Source organism: Limulus polyphemus, unplaced genomic scaffold, assembly GCF_000517525.1.
Source record: "Limulus polyphemus unplaced genomic scaffold, Limulus_polyphemus-2.1.2 Scaffold839, whole genome shotgun sequence".
NCBI lineage: Eukaryota > Metazoa > Arthropoda > Merostomata > Xiphosura > Limulidae > Limulus > Limulus polyphemus.
The window spans coordinates 23,140-49,266 of NW_013666449.1; the positions used below are offsets into that span (position 1 = coordinate 23,140).

A 26,127-nucleotide genomic window follows, 5' to 3' on the forward strand; every position below is an offset into this window, starting at 1 on the left:
TAAATTTTCAGACTACATAATAATGTTAAAAACAAACAGAAGTGTTATAGATACATGTAATCATAGGAACTGAGACATACATACCAGAATGTCAGAATAGTATTGTAAAGATTCCGAGTTGTATTTTTGTAATCTTCTCATGTTTCTGATTATCATTCTTGAGGTAGACAAGTAATTAGAAACAAGCACAAATGTATTGAGAGATTAGATAAGAAATTAAATTTTTTTGTGTGAAAAAAGATATTTAATTTTGCATTGAGCATTTTAAATGGATTGTAATCATTTATTAATGATAGTAATTGATCTTTTTTGTCTTACTGTTTTAAATGTTATTTTTCTTTTGTCCAACACAATGCTGCATCAAGTAGCTTGGTTCAAAGTAAAATAAAGTAATCTTAATACCAAAAGTATGAATAGTGTTGTAATTACATTTCCTTCTGTGAAGGTGTCAGAATTTCGAAGGTATAGCTTCTATCCAGGTCAGCAGCTTTGGGGACCATCTCATTGCTTAAAAAATGCAAAATGGATACACACCACAAAAGACACGCAGAGCTTCAAGCCATCTTCCTTTGTAAGATTGACAGTAGAAAGTGTAAGTACACAGCTTGAAACCTATGGTCAAACTAGAAAATGTAGATAGTAAAGATCATAAATATCTTATTTTAGTGTAAAATTCATATACAAAACATACAGTGGATCTTTTATAAAATATATAACAAAACATTTAATTTTTTGTATCTGTTTCTAAAGTTTTCATGCTGGCTGAAGGTTTGAAACCATATTTGAGAAAGACTGCAAAAAGCTTCAGAAAATAATGTTTCTATTAACCTAATGTTTTGGCTTATGCATTTTTTGAATGTTTTGGAGCTTCACAGGCTACAAATTTGATTTTTAAGTGAAAGTAAATGAAAAGTGTGCTAGACTACAACAGTATAATAAAACAGCACTTGTTTGAATGTGCTATATAGTTATTGTTAAAAAAAATAGGTTTGCTGATCAAAGTAATACATTTAATGTAAATTGTTATAATATATATTTAAAAAATATTAAAATAAATGAATTATAGTGATAAACTTGCATAAAAAATATAACAGTTTTACAGGAGCAAAACATTATATATGTTAATTGTTTGGATTGAATCAGAAGAGAATTCCTTAAATTTTCTGTCTTTACAAAAACATAGCAATTGTCTAAAGTTTTGACATGCTGTGGTTTCACTTCTGTTATGCTGTGTGATTTGATGAGATATTTAATGGTGGCTTCTTTGTTATCAAGATTAACAGTGGCATGAAGATGTTTCTTGAAATGTTCATATATATATATATATATTGGATGACAGGTTTCACCTGTGTCTTTGACTGAATGCTGCGTACATGTAATTTCTAAGACAGTGTTTGTAAATGTGCACAATTACTTTGAATCATTTGACTTAGCAAGGCATTTTGTTAGAGTTACATTGATCATTTTTATTAAAAACTGAACAAGTAAGTATATCTTTCACTTCTAAGTGCATGTATGATGTGAGTATTAAGAAATTGTGACCATATTTGTATACATATTTTGATTAATTTCAATGTTCAGAAACATACCTCTTTTTGTATTCCTGTGTCATATTACTCATAATAGGCAAACACTGAGAAAGAAATCATGTTGGTTATAAGTACTTGTTTTATCAACATTATATATTGCTAGCTTAATATGTTATTCTTTTACTTAGGTTAACAGTTGGAAATAGAAGTTTCATAGTTTTTTATGTTATGTATAGTAGATTTAGTTAATAAGGATTGTTGCAACAGAACTTCAATACAGTATTCTTTGATTACCTTTCAGAAATGTTTAAGTTACACAGCTTTATGTCATGAATATTTCCAATCATTGTTGGTTAGAATAATAATGGTAAAATGTAAATGTAGTGCAATCATTATTAACTGGTGAGGTATATGTTAAAATTTCAACTTTATATAACAGTGACTTGCCTTAATATTAAGGTTCATATATCATATATTTTTTCTTTTGAATTATATCATTTTCTTAGATATCTGTGTTTATTTCTTCTTGCCAGCAGTAACCTGTAATTGACTATATCTTTCCTATTGTTTTACTTCACTATTGTCTTTATATCTTTTTGGTCCAAAGGATATGTTACCAGGTTGGTCACATTGTGTTTATGGGTGAAAAACATCAATCTGAACACACAATTTTATAGCATTATGACTTATTAGCCTTTCATTTTATAATTTGTTTTACAAAGTATATATATTTAGTTCTGTGTATAAGTTAATGCATTAAAAAATAGGGTATTTAAAAAATTTTCATTTGGTACTCTGTGTAATTTTTGATTTTTTTTAAAAGGTTCATATTATTTCCATGGAAGTACAGTGGTTATGTAGAGCCTTCAGTAGTAAAATTGGAAGTGATGCTGGTGTCGAACAACCCAAAAACACTGTTGAGGGTGATGACTTAAAGAGGTTGGCTGTTTTCTTCCAATTGATTGATTAAATTTTAATGGAATATATTTTATTGTTGTGTGTGTTTTATCTAGGACAATTTCCTATTTGTCAGTTTCTAGGCTATATTTTGCTATGTGTACAACTCATTGTAATATTTAATTTTAAAACATGCAATGTTTTGTATTTGAAAGTAAAAAAAAAACGTTTTGCATAGGATATAAGAGATTTCTTTGTTTTTATGAAAAAATGGTAGGGAGAAGAAATGGGAATGCAGTTGTTGAGATTTTCTTGTCTACTTTGATGTTTACACTAAACTACAATTGATATTTGAGGCTTCTTTTACTGGATTATTGACAGACCAATCACAAGACATCTTTTTAAGCTAAAGGTATTCAAACACATTGAAAATGTACAAACTCTTTTAGCTTAATGGCAGACAATTGAAAAGGATCTGTGTGTAAAGGCATCCTTTAAATCTTACCATCTGCCTTAATGTGGTGTTTTTCACGCATTTGTTTAGGATTACATTTTTCTTTCATTGGACATTATTTTTGTGTGAAATAACTTAGATGGAGCCTTAGTTGGAAAGACAGATGTGGTCTAATGAAAGTTGGAGAAAAAAAGGTATATGACAGTTCAAAGTTATTTTCAGTGATTAAAGAATTTTTATTACAAATGAAAGCATATTACAAAAATATTAAATGTCAAAGATTCCAAAATTCATTTCAGTCTCATAAGCTATATTATCATTTTGATTGATCCAAAGAATCTGGTCATATATTACAATAAGTAATTTATTGATCTCAAAAAATATTACATTCATTTTTTAAGAATCATATTTAGCCCAGATTATTAAGTCAAAAAGCTTGCTACTTGAAAAATCTAAAAAAGTGTTTTATATTAGTTAAATTTTATAATATAGTAAGGCATCTTTGTATTTAAATGCAAGTCAGAGACTGGTCAGCAAATCTTACAAAATAGAAAAAAGAAAATTTCAACCTACTTTTGCATCTTACTCATCTAATGCATTATCTTCCCTTGAATTATCATGTCACTTTATCAGCCAACATTAACTGAAAAATTGGTTGTCACAATGCATACATATTTCAGCATGCATCAGTTATTTTAAAATTAAAAGAAAAACACTTTAATGGGATAGTCAGAAGTTCATGCATGAACATACATAGTATTCTGTATCTGCCTTTTTAAGCAAAAACTTAATGATTGGGCAGTAATTTACCTTGGTGAAAGCTAATTTGTTTAAGTATTACCTCAGTATTTCATGAAAAGACCAGCTTATAAGTAGCTGATCTGATCATTGCAGTTATACCACTTGTATGTAGTATGTGTCTAAATATTTCATGAAGTGACCAATTGTATGCTGTAAGTGGTCTGTTATTTTCATCATTGGAGCATGAGTTACAGTGGCAAAAGTCCAATGTTTATTGGTCATCGCAGCAAAAAGTAATGTGAATATTTAATGCCACAAAATAGCCTAGAATGTTCCAGAGAGTATATAGATTTGTCAGGCTTCTGGGGGGTAACCCCACCCTTTATGTGCTGGAACCAAAGACCAGCCAAGGGATTTATTTGTTGTTCTCATCCCCGTTTTATATTTAAGACAAAACTAACATAGGTGTGAAACAGTACAAATTTAAAGATATAATAGGAATGTTATAAAATGAAGGACTATTGGAAATTAAAAAAAAATTATATAAAATCAAAAAGTAAAAAGAATAGATAGAAATAAGTGGTACATAAAATATCAGAAGTTTGTTAAGGAATGTAAAAGGTCTAAAATAGGGAAGGTAAATACATAAAAGTAACAATTGAAAAGTCAAAAGTAGAAATTTAATGTTTAAATGATAGAAAAGATGTTAAAGGTCTGAGGTCATTGATGCTAGTCATGGTTAATGCCATAAGGGTTAACCCTATTGTAATGGGCTTGTGCATTTGACATAACCTTCTAACCATCATGTAATTATAGTGGTATACATATTATGACTCTGAAAGTACTAAATGTATCTTCACGAAATTTGACAAGTTTTCAGTAAACATTAAAAGTCTTTTGGAGACGAAAAATCAGAATTTTTAAAGAAATATTTTAATTAAAAACTTCTCCAGGAATATATATGGAGTCAAAATGTTGCCTACTTTGAGTGCAAAGCGATTTTCATGTTAAGATTAGAAATACTCTAACAGGAAACCATAATTGTTTTACCATAAATAGCTTAAAGCTTGTAACAGTATGAATCTGTTTATACTTACTCTTATTGTTTTATTGTCTTTTGAACCATAACTAATTAATAATCCTGCAACATAAATTGTAAATCACTTGGCAAATGTGTAGCTCACATTACTCTATCGAATTACATAACACATGAGCTAATCGCAAACACGCCTCATGAATAATTTTTATTATTATTTAATTTTTCTTTATCTTACCTAATCGAACCTTACAAGTTTCTAATTTTTACATTTTAGTTACTTTTATAATAATAAATAAAGAATACACTGTCATTGAAACTTAAGCCTATTTTTTTAAACTAATAGTATTACCACACTAAAGTTTTTATTTAATTAAATACTGCATCTAAGAACCCAGAATAATAATATGTAAAAAGCAGACAATGTCCTATAACTATCATAATTTTTCTGGCTTTCTAGCTATGTGGTAAGAGCCTTTACAAATTCAGCTAAGCATGTCAATGTGTGTCCTGTTGGAATAACATTTGAATTGGAAGCAAAATAGATAGCTCTCTGTACAAAAAACATTGTCATATAATACAGCATTTGATAGATTGAAACTTTGGCTTTCCATCAGTTACAAATAATATAGTATATAACATCAGAGAAAACTATTGGCAATTTGTGAAAGAAAGGATGTGACAGGTGGGTATGGCAAGTGGGTCTGATTTTCTATTTTATGGCTCCCTAAATAAAAAAGATTCAAGGCTATAAAAAATAATACTTTGCCTGCGTAAGATCTATATTATAATAAATAATTTATGTTAAATTCTGTACTTTTTGGAGGGGTGGTAAATAAGTCACAGAAGTGGGAAGACAGAGAGAGCAAATGCCACAGTTCTAATACTAGGGAAGCTTGAGGATTTTTTTAAAAAATATTTCCTTATAAAATTAAGAATGTAAAACTTAAATAAAGTAAATTTGATTTATTAACTATGTTCTGATGCCAAGTTTATTTATATACATTGATAATATAGTTTAATTAAATTTTGAATGTAACTCTGTAAAAGGTTGTGACATACATGCTTTGACCCACTAATTACAAATGTGTGAATAGCATTAAGAGTTGTATTTTAGTAATCTTCTTTCATATCTACAACTGCTCTAGATTGAAATACAGTTGTGATACCTATGAGAGCCATGCCATTGATAGAATAGTTGAGTTGATTTAACTTTTTACATAGTTTCCATACTATAACTTTTAATATGTTTAGTGTATCTTCACAAAATTTGACAAACTTTTAGTAAACATTACAAGACTTTTGTACACAAAAAATAAAATTTTGTAATTAAGTGTTTTAACCAAAGATTTGTCAGTGAATATATGGAATTAGAGTATTAACTGCTGCTAGTGCAAAGTGGTTATCATAGTTAGATTAAAAATACTTTTCTTCAAATAAAAAATTTTCAAATTGAATTTGCATCGCCTCTAAAACCTCCTAAATGAATATCAAACTTTTTTTTTTCAGGCACCTTTGAATTGTGTTTAACTAATAATCCCACCACAAGTTGTAAATCACTTGGCAAATGCATAACTCATGTTACAGAATTAAAAGATCTTACACACAAACTGCTTGCGATTATATCTTATGAAGAATTTTGTAATTATTAATATTATTTTTCATTATCTTTCCTAATCTAACTGTTTCTTGCCAAATAAATTTCTGGTTTTTACATTTGTAACAATAAATAAAAATTATACATGAAGAACAAGAAATGTTGTACTTATCTTTGATGTCTTGTTTTTTTTGCTGTCAGTTGCCAAGGAAATTTAAGCCTACTTTTTTTTTTTTATAATGATGGTATTAGTACACTAAATAGTTTTTATTTACTTAAATAATGTCGGCATAGCCAGGTGGTTAGGGCACTCGACTCGCAATTTGAGGGTCGCGGGTTCGAATCACCGTAACACCAAACATGCTCGCCCTTTCAGTCGTGATGGCATTATAATGTGACAGTCAATCCCACTATTCATTGGTAAAAGAGTAGCCCAAGAGTTGGCGGTGGGTGGTGATGACTAGCTGCCTTCCCTCTAGTCTTAGACTGCTAAATTAGGGATGGCTAGCACAGATAGCCCTCATGTAGCTTTGCGCAAAATTAAAAAAAAAACTTAAATAATGCACCTAAGAACATAGAATAAAAAATGCACAAAACAAACAATGCCCTATAATTATTATAATTTAACTGGCTTTCTAACTAAGACAAGAAGGGATTAAAATAATTTCCTGAGCAGCTCAATCTGAACATGGCAAGAGAAACTGAAGAGAAATCAACAGAAAACAATGTAGCATTATTCGCCATTCTATTGGTTAGAAATGATATAAAATGTCAGAGAAAGAATTAATGGCAAGTTGTGAAAGAGATGATGTGGCAAGTGGGTCAATTTTTCTAGTTTATGAATCTGTAAACAAATAGCTGAAGGCTATATAAGTTAGACTTTGCCTTAGTAATATCAATATTGTAATAAGAAATTTACGTTAAATCCTATACTTCATAGAGGGGTGGTTAATAAATTAGAGAAAGGAAAAAACCTAAAGAAAACAAGTTTAATAATTCTCACACTAGAGGAGATTGAAAACTTATTTATTAAATAATTCCATATAAAATTGAGAACTTAAAACCTATATAATATTAAGATTTGATTTATTAACTATGTTTTAATGCCAAGTTTATTTGTATACATTGATAAGAAAGTAGTTTAATTAAGTTTTGAATGTAACTTTGTAAAAGGTCATGACATGCGCACACTGACCTACCCATAGCAAGAGGGTTAAAGTGTTGAGGAACTGGAAAGTATTTGTGAATGTTAATAGAAAGTTTGTGGTTGTTTAAAATATTTTATAAGGAGCATTTGTGTTTGTCATACGTATGGTTATATTTTTTTTTACAGTGTAATAGATAGATGGTGTTTGTGTAGTACGAGTAGTCTATTTCTTGGTTTTGAAGTAGTTTTGCTTGTGTTTCTCAGAAAATGTGTTCCATAAACTTGCAGGCCTGACAATGAACTTTATTACAAGATCAGCAGCCATTCTGTGAGAGCGCGTATTTTACTTTAGCATGAACAGGATATATTAAAAATTTTTGTTTTTCTGGAAGAAAACAACAGGAATTGTGGAGATAATTTATTATAATGAGTCAGTAAGTTAAAGTAGATGGAAATGTGTTTGTTTTAGAATACATGAAATGTTCATGAGTTTTGGATGATATGTATTGAAAAAAGGAATTCTATTAAATACTTTAGTGTTAGTCTGAGGATGGTTTCTTGTTGAGTGTTTCTGGCTTTTTCATTCTCAGAGTTTAAAGGCTCTTTTTACCACTGTATATTTAATACGTATATGTGTTTTTGTAATGAAGGCAAACTAGCAAAGTTGATTCTGGAGTTTTGTTTGAAAATGGAGTTTTCTTTAATAAACTTGAGGAGAGTGGGTAGGGTTAACTAAAGACATGGATGAAGGTGAAGTGATTTTGGAAGATAAATACAGGCTTAGGATGATGTAATTATGAATAAAGTATTTGAAGTTAGGAGCTAGGTTAGAGATACCAGAAAAGCTGAGGTGAAGACTATATTGGGTATGAAAATTATGGTTTATAAGTGGTTTAATATCTGTGTGTGGTAAATGAAGGCAAGAAAGACATTGTCTTTGGTAAAAGTGTATTTATGTGTTAGATTTTGTGTATTTAATTCCTACAATGAAAGGTTTTCATTTATGTATGTAGGGAAGCACTAAAGATGGCAAGTTTGATGTTTCACCTGAACCTAAAAATGTGCACTATAGGATTTCAAAGTCCTAATAAATATTCCCTGGTAGTTTTATAAATCAGTTTGAGGTCATTGTTACCAAAATGAATACTACAAAAGGAATTGGTGTCAGATATGAAAAGTGCATGTTTATAGTGTGATTTATAATAACTTAAGTAATAGATCTGGTGAGAATAGGGTATCCAAAAAAAACAAAGTTAATTGTTTATAAATATATATATGTACTTTAGTATTTAGTCACTTAAAATGCATGTGTTAGGAAATAAAAGGGGTTACTTACCCAACTTGTGCTCATACTTATTGTGTGAAGGTATATTCATAATGGTGAAAAGAAACAATACTTAAGATTAAAAAATGTGTTTGGTAAATCACATTAAAATAAACTGGATGAAACCAGTGATTTCAACAGGTGGATTTTCTTTAGGAATAAAGGAAGATCTTGAATGTTAAAGGATGCTATTGCAACATGAATTTCAGGTTTTAATTTGAAAAAAAATCTAATAAAATAGGTGTTTTAAGTTTCTCATTATATTAACAAATTTTCATCTGACCAATAAATTATTACTGAATGTATGATATTTATGAATAGTTTATCAAATGTTATCTAGGCAATGGGTTCAGTTGTAATTGATATCCTCAGTTATGACTCCATGATGAGTGTTTAAATGCATTCAAACAGATATCATTTAAGTGTTTTCTAGTTCTTGTAAGAATCTGTGAACAATTTGTACATTTTCCAGAGTAAAGATGATGCACGTCCTTGAACCCTGTGCTCTTCAAATTGGGGACAGAAACTTTTATGTTGTTAAAGAGACTGACAAAATCTTACCCTTGGATGAATGGCGAAGGGAAATATCACATAGACTATGTCTCGAAAATGTGTTGGAGTTCACAAAGTCAGAACCTGAACTAACCCAACAATCAGTCCTGGAAATGCCATCACAGGTTGATCAAAATTTAGCTTATGTACCAAATAAAGATCAAAAGCAAGTGGATGAAACTGATTCAGAGTTTGAAGATGTAGATGATGATGATGCAGCTGGTGCCTCAGATAGTGCTTCTGTGACTAGCTTGTCTACTGCATCATCAGTAGAGAAATCAAATGCTGGTGAGATAAACCCTTTATTTCAGAGCTGGTTTATGTAGACATTATGATTTGTTATGTGCATTATAATCAAAGCTTATTTGTTTGACATGCTTTACATGTAAACAAAGGATTTAAACTTTACATAATGTGTGCGAAAATGAATATCATGCACCATTATTAGAAGTATAAATATATTGTATTTGTAATGATGCCTACCGCTTGAAGCAAACATGCTCCTTACTTATTGACCTCAACGTTAATGTTAATAAGATTGCTTAGGCAATCACTTTTATGTGTTTTATTACCTTAAGCTAATTTATTTTCTTTATGACAGATATTTATTGTTAAAAACAAAATCTATTTAATGATATAATTAAAATCTATAGCTTTCATAAGGTTTTTGTAAGTTGTAGCAAAATAATAAACTAACTTGAAAATTAAGAAAACAATTTTATAATATACAGCTTTATATGTTTACATTTGTGCTAGAAGTGTTAGGCCAACTTGTTCTATTTTGATAAAATATTTGCCACAAACAGCTTAATCTTGTGAAAATTTTTACTCTAAACAATATTTTAAATTTTCGTATATGGACAGTTGAAGGAGTTGAATACCAATAACGGAATATATCCTAATGTATAACCAAGTGTTACCATATCTTTTGATCTTTCCCACACAATCTAACATTAAATGAATATTGTACTATTCATCTACCATTCTATCTCAAATGCTAAATTGTTTTAAGTCTTAAATATAGAAGAAGAAAAATCTTTCTCTAATGATATAAACGAGCTTCTTATTGAGTTCATAAATAAATGGTTTTAAATGTTAATTTTTAATGCTGAAGCTTGATTTCACACTTTTTGTCCAGTTACTTTACAAGCAATGTCTCTTTTTGCCATGTCCTTCCTTCCACACACAGTTTAAACACACAAAACTCCCCATGTAAATACTTCTGTATAAATAATATAATGTGTCAAACAATGATCATTACTATCCTCCATTTGCTATTTTCTGCTGGCCTTTCTCAAATTATATGGTTACCCAATTATTAGCAGCATTTTCTTTTATACCAGGTACAGTAGGGTATCTACTCTATTGCATTCTTTAGCTTTATAAATCCCTGTCTTCATTCAGTGTGTATTTTTCTGGCTGTACTTCAGGTGCATTTACTTTAATAAATTTTTTTTAGAAACTTTTGCTATTTTTCTCTCCAAATCAAAATATTTTTGAAAGGCTTCATATTCTTTTCTTATAGACTTGTGACCATACATTTATTTATTTATTTATTTGTTACTAAGGTTTTGAGAATTGTGTTATTCCTTTAGTCAGAGTTCCCATGCATTCTTGAAGTTGGTAAATATTCAGGAATTTCATTTAACAATTTCGTAGTCTGAAAATATTTGATAAAATTGGCAAATATACATGTTGTGTTTCTTTGCTTACAAAGTTCATTTCATCTACTTGTTGGTTGCATAAGCATCAGTTAGTTGAGATTGCAATATTGTTCACCATTGGCCGATTGCACAATGTATGTCATTTACCTACATATTAGCTTGATCCATTCAGAAAGTGCTACCCTTACAACAAGCTCCCATGTTTTGATGGGGGGGTTAAAAGAATTATTGTTTAACATATTATGTTTTTATAGAAAAATTAGTGCTAAATGTATGATGGCAAATATTTTGCAATGAGTTGGACTCTTAATCCTGTGCAAGTAACTTATTTATATTCACCTCTGCATGTGCTAGAGATTTTGAGAAAAAACATGGAAAAATTATTGAAATTCATGAAAACTTTTTTAAATCATCAGTAATTATTGTTGAATATTTTTCATTTGAAAGTGGGATAAACCCTGTTCAATACTTGTACAAGATGCTATTTGACTATGAGTCATATTATTCTCTCAAGATTCATTTTATTGTAGCTTGGGTTCTGAATAATTTACTGTTTTTGTTTTAACTCTGGGTTTTTATGTGATTTGTGTATTAAGTCCTGGATATTATAGCATTGTTCTTTAGGCCGACCTTGCACACTACCTTGTTGGAAGAATTTTTAAATTCTGTTAAGCTGTTTAATCATCTTGTGTTGCTTATTTTTGGATGTTGAATTAGTAGTTAGTGAAACCTCTTTCCTTCATTATCCTTCTTAAATGAAATTGATTTGTTAGTTGTTATTTTCTTCTTTCGTTGAGGGTACTGTTTTTCCCATATCTTTTTTTATTAACTTTCTCATTGCTTGAATGTATTTCAAGTATCATATTGTCAGATATAAAAGACTGTTTAGTGTAGGTATTATTAATTTATTTATTTTGTGAGAATACATGATTGTTTAGTTTTTTCATAGCAAGAGAGTTAAAAGCAATTATTTTAAAGGCAATAGTTATGACAAGTTTGGTTATGTAACCTTGTAAGAATCATATGTTGTGTTTATAATTCATTGATGTCAAGGCTGTCGAACATTACATGCAATCCATTGATGTCCAGGATATAGAAATTTCTAGAAGGCCTAAATGATAGACTTATAAGTAGTGGCAAGCAGACAAAAAAATAACAGAAGAGAGTAAAGTATAGTCACAGGAAGAAGTTTGGTCAGAGAAAAGTGAAATGCAAAGTTAATCATCATGGGAGTGAAAGGCCTAACAGTTGATATGTTACAATGAGATTAACAATTTCATAAGAGATAAGGAGAATAACTTGTCTTGTCAAAGGGTGTCAAAGTAATTGAACCAACCTGAGTGGATTGACAAAAGGCAGACAATTCTTGGAAATACGAAAAAGGAGCAGATGATTTTTGAAGTGCAGGATACAACCATGCTAACTCAACAACAACATAAGTGAACTGTCCACGGATTGTCTGGCGACAGAAATAGAGAAATACAGTTCTGCTTGTCAACTGAATTCTAAAGCAATTGAATAGGCCTAAGTGGACTTTTAACAAGAAGAAGAGAACTATATAGTGTTTAAGATATAACTGTGACCTTCATAGTGTAAGGAATTTTGTACATTCTTTTAACTTGTCCTGAATATATAAATATATATTATTTTGAAAACAAGTGGAGTGCATGCTGTTTGTTTATTTTGCTAAGAAGTCACAGACACTTACTGTAGAAGAATCCTTAGCCCAACACCCCTATATATTTACTTACTTACTATATATACTTAAAAAGTAAAGTTACTGATACATATCTTTGATCCTTTTTTGCAGTGTCTTAGAAATTATGGTTATTCAGAAGATTTTTCTCACATTTCCCTTGTTGCTTTTGAAAAGGATGGTTTCACCCTTTATTTTTGGGCTTAGTTCCATCATTTTTTACACTTTTTAGTTGAATATTTTATTCCTTTGTCTCCCTCATATATTCCGTTGTGATAAATGTGCATTTTTCTTTTCAACAAAATATACACAGCGGGGTCACAAGTAAATAGACACCACCTTTTCAGAAAAAATGAAATTTTTCAGTCATATTCACATGAATTGATATATTTATAATTTAATTAATATCTAGTAGATCTTCCTTTCACTTCATGGAGTTCATTGATCCTTTGGGATATCATGAGAATCATCTCGTCAATTTTAGATTGTGTGATTTTCGCCCACTCTTGCTTCAAAACTTGGAGTAGATCGCTCTTCGAAGTTGGTTTTTTTGGTTGTTTCTTGACTTGCCGGACGAGTATGGCCCAAAGGTTTTCAATGGGGTTCATGTCAGATGATTGTCTTGGCCGGGGCAACTTCTGGATACCATTTTCTTCCTGCCACTTTTGGATGTTTCTAGCAGTGTGACACAGTGCTCCATCTTCCTGGAACAACGTTGTGTTCTTGTCCATGAAACCCGAGGAATAAAGTGGCAAGAGTCTTTTCTCCAATATTTTGACGTATTTCGCAAAATTTATGTTGCCAACGAACTCCACTAAGCTCGATCTCCCACCAACCCCAACAGCTCCCCAAACCATCACCCTGAAACCACCATGCTTCACAGTTGGCTGCAATCTGTTGAGCCAAAACTCTTGGTGAGGCATTCTCCAGACCTATATCCTTCCACTGTCCGAAAATTGAATGAATCTTGATTCGTCTGAGAACAATACGGTCTTCCAAACGTCCAGAGGCTTGGTTATCATATCACTTTCCCACTTCTTTCGTCTGACTATGTTGGCAGGTCTTAATAAGGGATTCCATCTAGCTGCTCTGCAACGATAACCCAATCTGTGGAGAATCTGTTGAACAGATTTTGGGCTCATCCCACCAACTTTGGCCACTTCTGCAGTCATTAGTCTGGGATCCATTTCGATGCTCCTCATGACAGCCCTTTTTATCTTCTCCGATGGACCAGGATGACCTGGATGCTGCTCAGTTGTTTCCTTGCCGTGTTTCCTGAACTGCACAATGATTCTGTTGACTGTTGAAAGCGGGATTCCCAAATTCTGCGAAATTTGCCACTGACTTATTTCACCATCTGCTTGACCAACTATCCTTCATCTAACAAAAATCTGACAATTCGAGAGAACCTTGAGTTCTTGGCACGTTGTTGCACAAGATAATTAGTGTGCAGACCATTTTCATTTATATAGTGCTCTGTGAACAAAAATTAGCTAGCATAAATCAGTTAAATGACGAAAAATTAGATGTCTATTTACTTATGACCACTCAGTGTAGCTTGCCATTAGCTCCTTGAAATTGTTTCTACTTGTGTAGCTTGCATTTTGGCTCAATTCCTTTAACCTTGTTGATTTATCATATTAGCAAATTTTTAAGTAATGTTAGTGCTGCTGAAGCCATGATTCAATGGTCTTTCTCTTTCAGACACTTGTTTCTGAAGTTCATTGTTTTTTATTGCTTTGTTGACTACTTTTATTTTTCTTCAGAATTTGTCCTTTATGTATTGCACATATTTCCAACTCCTGCTCCCTTCTGGAATGGACTGTCATAAATCCATGTGTTCCTTCCTTGCACATGTTTGAGCTGTTAACCTATCACATTTTAAACCTTTATTTGCAAACCTTTTTCTTTTGCTTGTTGATATATGTTATAGGTACTCTGAACTATACAGTGTAAATATGTCTCAAACATGTTTTTAAGGGATAGTGTAATTTTTTTCCCTGTTTAGTAATTTTTGTCCAAGATATGGGAAGGTGATAGAATGTTTTTCTCTATATGACTTTCTTGTATGGATCATTCTTGGTTTATCTATTAGAATCCACAGCATTTGAAGTACCTTTTTCTTTCACTTTATTTCATTGGATGTGACAGTGTTTTTCACTGCAGGGGAAAAGAAAACTGTAGCTGGTTGTTGTTTTTTAAAGAAGAAAGGAAGAAAATTATATTTTACTGAGAGATGACATATTAAAACATTTACTTAATATCGCCCTTTTCAAGGTTAAATAAAAGTTGTATAGTATGTCCCACATATGTACCAATTGCAGTACTATAGATGGAGACATTCATGGCCCTGAAATAGCTAACATTAAGATGCTCTGTCTGTGTGGGGAACTAGTAGAGTAAAAACTTGTTTACTGTAGAAGGAGTTTGAATGTAAGAAAAGGTTCTGAAGTAATCTGAATTGGCAGTCCAACTAAAGAAAATTTCATGAATGTACATGTTCTTTTTTTACGTATATGTGTGTGTGTTCTTTCACATGCAGAAAATTGTTAGTACAGAAACACAAAAGTACAATAGTAAATGGTTTGATGCCTTGATTATTGACTGGGGTATAAAGAATTAACTTGTTCAAACTTTTTATTACCTTGACCAAAGACTTGTTTATAGAGGGTTCACAATATAAAGTGTATCAGTACTTTGCCCCAAGTAGTTCATAGCAGCAGGCTTTTAGTGCCATAATCAAAGACTTGTATAGAGTTAATGTCAAGTGTTTTAGTGTCCTGGTCCAAGATTCACTTGCTTATGAAAAGAAAACATAACATGTGTGTGTGACATGCACTTCCTTGATATGTTCAATATGCATACTTGCAACAAAAATAGATTATTTCTTGCCACAGGAGTTATGCTTTTATTATATGTTCTTTTATACTTTTTATTAAAGAATATGTAAAATGGTTAAAGAACTGTTTTATATTTATCAGTTATATTTCATACTTGTGTGTAATTTTATTACTAATTGTTTGGATAGGCAAAAATTCAACTACAACATGCAGTGAAAGTTATTCAAAATGTGTGAAATCCATTGTTTATTTATATTGCATTCATTCCTTGTAGAGATTTGTTTAATGTTATTTTGTCATTGAAGGCATAAAACATAAAGCCAAAAGAGGCCCAACACTTGTGACGAAGATGTTGAAAAAGAAAAAGTTGAAGAAAGCAAGAAGAAAACTCAGGAAACAGAATTTGCTTATCAATGTGGGAGACAAAGTTGTGACAGATACTCTAATAACAGAAACTTCAGCTGATGTTGTGTGGCAGGTAAATTAAGCTTATTAGAAAAAATAAAAAACTTTAATATATATTTCAGTTGACAGCAAATAATGATGTACAAGAAGGGTTAGAAAATTATTAATTTCAATATGGTAAGAAAATAGTAACTATGATGTGTTGAAATTTCACCTGGCATGTTCAGTAATATCTTCGAAGTGAATAAATATTCATGTTTTGTTTGCATAATTTTGTGTTGAACAGTTTTAAATTTAATTTTTTTTATTAATTTGATTTTGTATAGATAAGCTCACTGTTTTCTTATGAGTTTTTTTTATTTAATGAATGAAGGATGGATCTGTAGAATCTCGTGTTTTGTCTTCGGATCTATACCCTGTACATCATCTAGATGGGCATGAGTTTTTTCCTGGTGATTTTGTAATAGAAAATAAAGGTGAGATAAGAAAATGTTTTATATTTTTAGTGTACAGATACCTTGGTTTTCTATATGCTTAAATAGTGCAGTGGTTTATCCTTCTTGGCTGCTTGTTTTATTGGAGGAGTATATAATATGTTTGAAGTGGTAAACTTATTAAAACAAATTGTTAGACATTTTAAGAATTAGTTACTTGAGAAAAAAAAAATATTTAAGATATCATCATGCTATTAAAACTACATTTGTACATTTTAACGCTCTCTACAGCATAGTTAATTCTGATAAATTTATCAAAGTGTCTTTAAAATGACTCCTTCCTTCTGTAATGATGAGGATAGATTAGAAACATGAAACTGGAGGGAATATTTTTGTGACAATTAGAAAGATGTTTGATAGAACTGAAGCATTTATCTCTGTAGTTAACAATTATTAACAGAAAAGAGATGCTACTAAAAATTTATTAATCTCAATTTTCCACTGAAAATCTTTAATTTTCTTATATTTGGGGAGAAAAAAACAATCAAAGAACAGTGATTCTCAGTATTCAGGTATTTTCAGCATTATTGACAATAAAATAGTGCTGAAAAGGTGTGTGTTTTTTAATTGTTCTTTCATAGTTGAAAAGTATACAATGTGTTTTGTTAATATGGAATGTTTTCTTTTAATACTTGTATATTTACCATCTAAATAAAGTATTTTCTATAATACATATTTGTTCCAACTTTTCCTTACCCACGTATGTTAAGTTTAAGCTGATTTTTGAATTAAAGGCATTTAAAAGTAATTGAATTAACTTACCATCCTCTCTTTCTAAATATCAGATCTGTAATTTCACTTATTCTGGGTAAGAAGTGACTTTTACCTTATTATAAAGTGCTTTTCATCTAATAGACATTGATAATGTTAGATGGCATGACATCTTATCAATACAGATTTTTTTTCTGTTAGACATTTTATCATTATTTATAGACCTTCCAAAAACATTGGTTGTGATGTATGTAGTATTTTGGTAAATAAAAAAAGTAACAGTAGTTTAATTTCTGTCAGTCGTATTAACTCAAGAACAGAATGAGAAACAATGCTTATATATGAACATTTGTTATTAACTTCTAGTGCTTACTAAAGGTGGTGAATTGTTTATATGTTTTAGTAAAGTGCAGCTGAAATTACTATTGTGTGAATTGTTTGTATGTTTATGTGAATTATTTTTGCCACGTAATAAATTGTAAAAAAAATTTCACTTGAAATTGTTTACTTGTTCAAATTTATTTCCTGCATAGATATATAAGTAATAACACATATCCTTGTAACTTAACCATTTCTTGTCATTGGTTTAAGATATGTTTAATAAATTATGAAACCTTGTGGTATATTAAATTATGGCTCAAGTAATAGAATAAGTATATGATATAATAAAATAATGTGTTTTTATGCCTCTCAGATGAATCTTGTTAAATATATGTATATATATATTATATATTATATATACTTTTAACGTATAATTTATTAAACATTCGCTTTATTTTCTGATCCGATTTTGAAATTTCACTCAAGTCGATAATTTTTATCATTAATTGCATTATGTTCTATTGCGTCATTTAGCCTTTAATATTTTTAGACTTTTAATGCTTTGTACAGCTCCACTCTGTGATCCATTTTAAGTAACTTTTACTGTTTTCAACATTTCTGGGAACTTATTTCTTTATAAGCTCTCATACAGTATGATCACTTTAAAAAACAAAACTCACTTTGTAACTGAAACAAAAGTATGACTATGATAATTGCCATGTAGTAGATGTGAATAGCACTGTCAACAGATAAAAGTATTGCCAAAAATTACAAATATTTTGTATTTTGTGACAATGTTGAGAAGAAGCCTAGATTCTGACATTTAATTATGGTAATCATGGATGAGTTGAGTCTTAAGTAGCTAATTTCCATCTTAATGAAAAAAATAAGGTAGGTCATAGATCTTTAATTCTCTGTAGATGATCCAATATAACATATGAAGTTCACATTAGGGATGAAGAATATAACAGTCTAACTGAAAACTGTAGTTGTAAACTATATCACCTGTTATCAGTTAAATTAAATTAATAAAATGAGTTGGAGCTAGCTGGAAAGCCAGATCAGTTTCAATCATTCTGTTCGAGTATAAAAGTTGCTGTTCAATTTAGCCGGATAGACTAGTATTTTTTAGAAAGATTGTGAACCATAACGTGTACAACTTTATAGGCACTTCTGAAGCTTTTATTTGTTAAAAGGGACTGAGTTTGATGATGTATGTAACAAAGACAGTTTATATATAATACAAGTTTACTGTAAAAAATGTAGCTGTATGGAATTGTAGGAACACAGTTGATTGCTGTATGAGACATTGTATACATATAAAACTATGTTTTGAACCATAAATTAGTGAAATTTAAATAATTTTCAAGTAGATGTGATTAGACTTCTTGTTTATTATACTTGCAAAGAAAAATATCTATAATGAGAGAACAGAAGTTTTTTCAAGCTCATAGTAGAATACTTTTAGTTGTCTCCAGCACTTCAGTGTATTAAAGTTATAAGGCACTTTTTTGCTCTACTACTTTATGAAAACCTACCAGGAACCTCTGAATAAACAAAGTTTTCCTTCTTCAATTATTTCAGATGATCCTAAAGCTTACGAGTATGGAGTTGTGAAATATGTTGACCACAGTGGCCGTACAGCTCTTGTCAGTTGGATGAAGACATATACAGCTGGAGCTGATCCCCAGTATGTATTAGCAGCTAAAAAATAATAATTTTACAAAAAACATCAAACAGCTTAGCTCATTGTTCTTGATGTGCTATGTTTTGAGATACATTTATCTTATTTTAATAGTTTTGTTGCAAAATAGGGATGCTACCAGTGCTATCCATTTAACATGTAGAAAGTTTGTGTTACCTGTTTCTTTTTATTATTAATTAACAAATTTAGTGTGCATAGTAGTCTTTGTTTACTAGTTTTCTTAAACTATATTGAATTATTTATGCCTTGTGTCAGGTGTTCTAAATTTTGGGTTGTGACCCTACAAGGATCATGAGAAGCTCCTAAGGGGGGGGGGGGCTATGAAGGAGTCGAAAATATGCAACAAGTTTGAAAAGTTATTCACTATTGTTTATTTTCTCTTTTTTTTTTATAAATACTACTGTATTAAATGAGAGTTAGTTTTTTTAACTTCTGGGTAATCTGGTTGTACTTAAGGGAAAGCATTTCTCTCTTTTTTTATTCTTTTTAGTTCATTTCACCTTTTTACACAATAATATGGAAGAATTATTTGTGCATTACCATCCCTAAATATAAACTGATAGATTAGAGGGAAGACTACTCTTATCTTACTGAATAGTGAGATTTGACCATACTCTTGTAGTGGATCCATACCCCCAAAGAATGGAATGTGATTATTTTTGGCAATGGGACACAAACCATTAATTCTTGGATTCACAACAGTCTGGGTATGCTAACCATTAGGTCGTGCTAGCCCTTTTGAGTGTTTAATGTTATGGTATAATGGAATAATTTGAAAATAAATCTGTGTGTAACTGTATTACAGTACTTTTTTTTCAGGAATGTTAAATATTCTCCATTAATCTATAGATACATAACAAAGGGGTGGGGTCTTGAATGCTACTCAAACAAAAGCAAACCCCAGAATAAAAAAGTGTAAGCTGTCCATGACCTGATTCAGGGTGAGATCGAGTCCTTCATGCGGCCTGGGGGTATCTCTCCAGGAGGTGCTGATTTGAATTTTCATTCCAAAACAGGATATTCTGGGGAGAATTTATACTTCCTGTTTCCTACTTCTTCTGAGGACTAATCTGATCAACCACCTTCTGTCACTTTTCTGCAGTTAGTTACAAGTGTTTGTGGAGTTTTGGAGATGCAACCAATTGCTTTTGCATCTACCCCTACTTTGTTGTCAGATTGTTCTCAAGGGGATTACTTAGTTTTTCCTCCTCCTCCTGATATTGCTGTGCATGCAGGAAGGTTTGCAACACAATTACGTGAGGATGTTGCTATGCCTCCTCCTCTCGTTTATCTGAACAACATGCCCTGGCGTATCATCGTCAGGATGATATATATTTAGACACTCAAAGATTGGATATGTTGTTGGATCTATGGGGTGCCAGGTATGAATCTGTTATTTCTCTTAACAGGTTGCAATTTTTGCTAATTCATTTGACTCTTACTGCTGTTTTAAGATACTTCTCTTCCCTTCAACTTTTGTGTGATGCACATCACCGATCGCATCAAGAATTTGACGACGAACTGGGACCTTTACTGGTCACTACTATGACATGTTTGTCTTCTTCAGGATTTGCAGTGGTGTTGTGGTTGGTCTGTTGCTGGGACTTGTTGAGTCATGATACATTTTTGGGAGGGTATTCACTTACCTTCTTCTATCCTTCGAGATTTACAGGAAGTGCATTTTCTTTGGCTTTATTTATTTGCTGGAATTCCAGAATCTTTAGAAGACAGTCTTGCAGTCTTCTTTGTCATCTTTGGCTGCTTGATTCTATTCTACTTCCACTGGTATTTCTGCAGGTTCATCTCTTCGTGTCTCAATGTCCCTTTCTTCCACTCCTTGTTCCATAGGTTCTCTTAATTATTTCTGTCCTTATTCTCGGGGATATTTTGTGGGCCAGTATGTGGACTTCTTCCGACACGTTCATATCTCATTACCTTCACGATCTGGCAGTTTCCTCTTTGAAGGGACTTTGTCTTTCCCTTGTGGCTGTGTTGACTTACTCTACTAGATTTTAACAGGGTAATGAGTAACATGTTATCTGACTTACAGTTATTGTTCTTTTCTCTTCTAGGGTCCCTATTGATTTCTTTGGGATCCCACTCAGTGGTGAGTGTTGCCCAGTTGGGTATGCTTGTATTTAAGTTTTGCATTAGCAACCTTTATATCAGTTCCTGGTTGCAATTGGCTCTGTCGAGATGAGGTGTTCCATAAGACCATCTGGATGCAATTCTCGATGGTGATATCATATTACAATATTTCTAATGGACTATCATGAATAAAGTTAAAGGAGATTTTGCCAGTCCCTGCTGATTGTAGAGCTGAATCAGTCGAGATCAGTTTGCTTTTAAAAATTAGCGAATGTGGTTCACTTGTTGCACTGTCTCTGGAGACATGTTCCTAAGACCTCCCCGATGCTTCTCCCCTTTCTTATACTAGTGGAGCTCAGGAGTCCTTACCACAACCAGTTCTCAGTCTCTGGGGTGGTGGACAGAAGATTTACCTTCGGATTGTTAAGTTTTCTCCACTTTCGGAGATGATGGTGAAGTTGGGGACTCTCCTACCTGGGTCCCTGGAATTTTTGTTCCCAGATGTTGGTAAGAGCAGGATCAACCTACGTGGGAGCCTACTCATAAAACCAGTCCAGATTTGACGCTTAGCTCTCCTCGGGGGGGGGGGTGGGCTTGGACCCTCTTATGAACACTGTCACGTCTTATGTTGTTCATGCAGGAGAGTCCTCTATCTCCTCTTAAGTTCAAATTCTTTGGTCCTTGGTGGGACAGTGTTCCACATCCTCTCCTTAATTCCATGGTAAGCAGAATTCTCCTTGGAGGAGTAAAGACAACTGTTTGTAAATCCAGACTGGATGAGTTCTGGATTTTAGTGGAGTATGGCATATGATCCCATCAATTCAGACCTGGGATGTTGCCTTTTGGACCTCTTCAGGTTGATCAGAAGGATCATCCACTTTAGTATTGCTTTATTTTTTCATAAATCTGGTGGTTCAAAATGCATCATTTTGTGGTTACTGGTAAGGACCCTATCACAAAAATATACATATATATATATATCTGCGGTACAACTGCCCTAGCCACCAACATGGGATATGGGTACCATGACCCCTTAAATCCAACCCGAATTGTGGGACCTCGGCTGTCTGGTCGGGGCTGGACAATAATACTTGTATTATATTCCACACTTTTCAATTTACTGTAGTTCTTGGTGAAGAACATACGTGTTATGGATGCAGTGTGGTGTTCCCCACTTTGATACCACTTCTTGGGGTACATATTTGTCATCTGTCCTAAACTGAAAAGGTATTTCCAAACATATTTACCTCTGCTGACACTCTCCCTCCCCACTAAGGGCTGGTGTTAGTGACCGGAATGTGATTAGTCTCAAAAAAGGGAATTTATTGTCTGTATACAGTGCTTATATACAGTACCTGCATAGAGGGCATGTGAGGGCCGGTGTAAAGTTTTGCAAATTATATATTACCGAGGGCAGTCAAGTGGGGTATATAAAGACTGGAGCAAGCGAACACAACGTTAGATGGCAAAGATGAAGATCAAGAAATAGCTATTAGTGTCAGCAGAGGTAAGTGTTTGAAAATACATTTTCAGTTTAGGAAAATGATAACTTTTGATCATTATATAAGATTGTGCTATTTAAAAGGCTACAAATGTTGTATGTGTATAAAATATCTAATAGTTAATTATGTACAGTTACCATAGTAATACAGTTAATAATTAACCCTTTAAAATTTCTGTTAGAAGCCAACTGGTGAACTTATTAGAGGTTTGTTGCATTTTCTTGTTTTAAAAGTTCTGTTCTCACTAAATTTAAAAAAAGAAAAGAATAAATGTATAGATTTACTTTTTTTCTTAGACCAATATTTCTTTCTGAACAAGAAGTTAGTGTTTATGACATCAAAGACCATCCTGACTTTAAATACCGTCCAGGGTGTTGTGTAGTTCGAGTGGCTAATTATGAAGTAAGAAATTTTTCTTCTAATTTTTTTTTTCTGATGTATATTTTCTAAATGAGTTTTAACTTAAAATAGTCATATTCAATTTAATAGGTCAGAAACATAGTAGCAGCTGTGTAAAATCACATCTTCTATGAGTAAAATAATCAGTTATTTAGGTTAAAATTCAAGGAACTTGGGTACAACATTAAAACACTCAAATGATAATCATTGTATAATACACAATTAAAATTTTGTTTAAAAACTGATCAGTGGTTGTAAAAGACACTACATGTTTTAACGTCTTTTACGACCATAGATCAGTTTTTGAATAAAATTATAATTTTGTATTATATAACGTTCATCATTTGAGTATTCTAATATTTTAACCAGTTATTTGGTTATCTGTTTGAAAATGTTCCTTTTTCCTTTATGAAAATAACTCAAAACATTTCTCTGTGGGCTTTAGGTATGTTCCCAAACAGGTTTCTAAAAGAACTGTTTTCATTTTGGTCTAACCTCTGGTGTCACAAGCTGTTGAAGCTTTGTAGTAGATTGAACTTACATGGTTTGAATAAAATATAAAGCATTCCAAAATCTCTCATGCATGAAAACATCTTTGCATTGGTTTGGAAACTTTATGTTATCTGCATAGTTATAACATAATTTTCAATGATGTTAATGAGCAGTCTATCAAGATCCTTTACACACACACAACCCATGATATTCTGGTCTGTATTGATGCCAAAACACCCTTCAAGTTGCAATCAAATATTGCATTTTGGCTGTACAGGTTTTTTCTTTACCAGTTTGGCTCTTGAGTTTGAATTTGATTGTGCAGTTAATATTAACATTAAACTTTAAAGCATATTTGAAATCTATGTAAAATCTCTTAACCTTATCTCAGTTATGGCTCTTACCTATAACTGTTTGATATTGTAAAATGATTAAATATAATATATTTTGTTTTACTAGCATTATCTCTCATTACTATACTACTTTATATAGAGAAGTTTTAAGTATCTTATGATGTAAAGTCAAGTGAAAGGTAATTGAAGAATTTGTGAAATATAAGCTTACTTTGGCTTAATTGTTTAATATTTTCATAATTTAACTTTTAAGCCTATAGTGCAAACTTAATAAATATAACAATGCATGATATATTAAATTATACAAAAATAATAAATCCAACTGAAAATTGAAGTTGGAAAAGAAATCCTTTTGTTCAATTTAGTGCATTTGATTAATTTTCAAACTTTTTCTTGAATTTTTAACAGGATGATGATCCAGCATCTACTGCTGGTCAAGTGGTGGACATTCATTCTAGTGGTAAAGTAGAGGTTGTGTGGGTGAATGGAAAGTCCTCTCTTTGTTACCCTCAAGAGTTGTACCGTGTTGGAGAGTATGTAAGTAGTATTAATATACCCTGATATAAAATCTGTGTTTTATAAACTATTTGTACCTTCAAAACAGTTGTTGTGTTGAATGTGTGTGTGCACTTGTGAAAGCTGTATACTGAAGATGTCAGCTAAGTCACACTCCTTCTAATCAATCTCTGATATTCAAATGAGGATACCCTCAATTATAAAATTCAGCAGAAATGATAATTTGAGACTACTTTAGTGACATTTATCAAGATTTTGGTGGCATTTGAATGAGATCTCAAATTTGCAGGTTTTTGAACTATTTGTTTATTCATGTGTGTTTGTATAATTATGAGGAAATACATGCAGCTCAGAGGTTGGAACTCGATCAGTCAGAGTAAAAACTGATCATATGGTGGGTGGTCAAACAGCATTTAGCAAACAATACATAAAGTCAGATAAAACCAGCTGATGTGTCTTCATTCTCAATTTGAAATGGTATGTACATTTTTAAATTTAGGCAACAGTTTTTTTATGTACAAAAAATGAAAGCTTAATAATAGGCCTAGTAAGCCTTTAATGACATATTGTATTAGGCCTGCCAAAAATGTTTTAATTAAAAGTCTAAATTAAACTTAATGTTAACTGTTACTCATTAAAGTAAAACTAACAGCTAGTGTAAGAATTTTACAGATATGAGGATTTAGTTAGATTTATTGTAAGCCTATATCATTTTAATCTGATTAAAATTTTAAGATATCCAAATGAAAACAATTGAAGTAAAGAAAGGCATAACCTTATTTTTTTAACTTACTAATTTGTAAAACTGATTAGGCTTAAACATAATTTGTGTAACATTTCTAAATATCAATTAATTTTTGCTGCTTTTAGTCTTACAAGTTGTTATACATCTGGATATGTTACTTAACAGAAATATTTGTGACATTTCTTCGCATGTCCAGGTAGTATAATAGTTGAACCAGCCATGTTGTAATATGGATGTGTAGGTTTATAGTATTTAGTTTCAAAATAAAATTAATTTAACATCTGCTTTCCTGCATGAAAAAACACCCTAGACATTTACATAAGCATAAGAGATAAAGTATTGTATTTTGTAGAAAATGAATGGGTAATTTTTAAATAATGGAGGTACAAGTCAGTACTAATGGGAATCAATAAAAAATAACATTTTAAACAGTAGTATGATTATCTATGTCTCTAAGCTGACAATACTTATAAGGTTAGGCTGATGTTATACATGATTCACATACTTATAATGTTATTGTTTGTTTTTTAACTCTAGGTTTTTTAATGCTTTAAGCCATTAAATAAGGTCTGGACTTCAAATATGGCTTCTAAGTCTAAGTGTAAAAAACTGTCAATAAATCTTCATGTGCAAAACACTCAAAGGTAACATTTACTTAAATATTTTTATTTTCCAAGTTGGTGTTCTTGTGTATATTTATTTATATTAACAAAAAGCTGTTTCCTAATGTATATGGATAATAAGAATGTTAATAATCCATTGATGATTGTAGTAGTTGTGATGAAACATCTACAGTTGGAAATAATCACTCTGGTAATTATTTCAACTCAACTAATGTTAGATTTTGTTTTTAAATTGTCATTGTATATATGTATTTGCTTGGGAAAGCTTAAATATCCTAAAACTGGTGTGTGTATAT

General features: G+C 31.4%; 1 protein-coding gene across 1 annotated transcript in view; it reads left to right on the forward strand.

Annotated features, from left to right (window-relative positions):
- Positions 1–26,127, forward strand: part of LOC106460805 ((E3-independent) E2 ubiquitin-conjugating enzyme UBE2O-like) — a 93,538-nt gene that overhangs the window by 21,425 nt on the left and 45,986 nt on the right. Inside the window, exons 5-12 of the mRNA XM_013920545.2 lie at positions 446–592; positions 2,353–2,468; positions 9,198–9,565; positions 15,783–15,955; positions 16,256–16,358; positions 18,993–19,098; positions 23,000–23,105; positions 24,356–24,484. Of these exons, the coding sequence (XP_013775999.1) occupies positions 446–592; positions 2,353–2,468; positions 9,198–9,565; positions 15,783–15,955; positions 16,256–16,358; positions 18,993–19,098; positions 23,000–23,105; positions 24,356–24,484 (1,248 nt within the window). The remainder of the gene's footprint in view (positions 1–445; positions 593–2,352; positions 2,469–9,197; positions 9,566–15,782; positions 15,956–16,255; positions 16,359–18,992; positions 19,099–22,999; positions 23,106–24,355; positions 24,485–26,127) is intronic.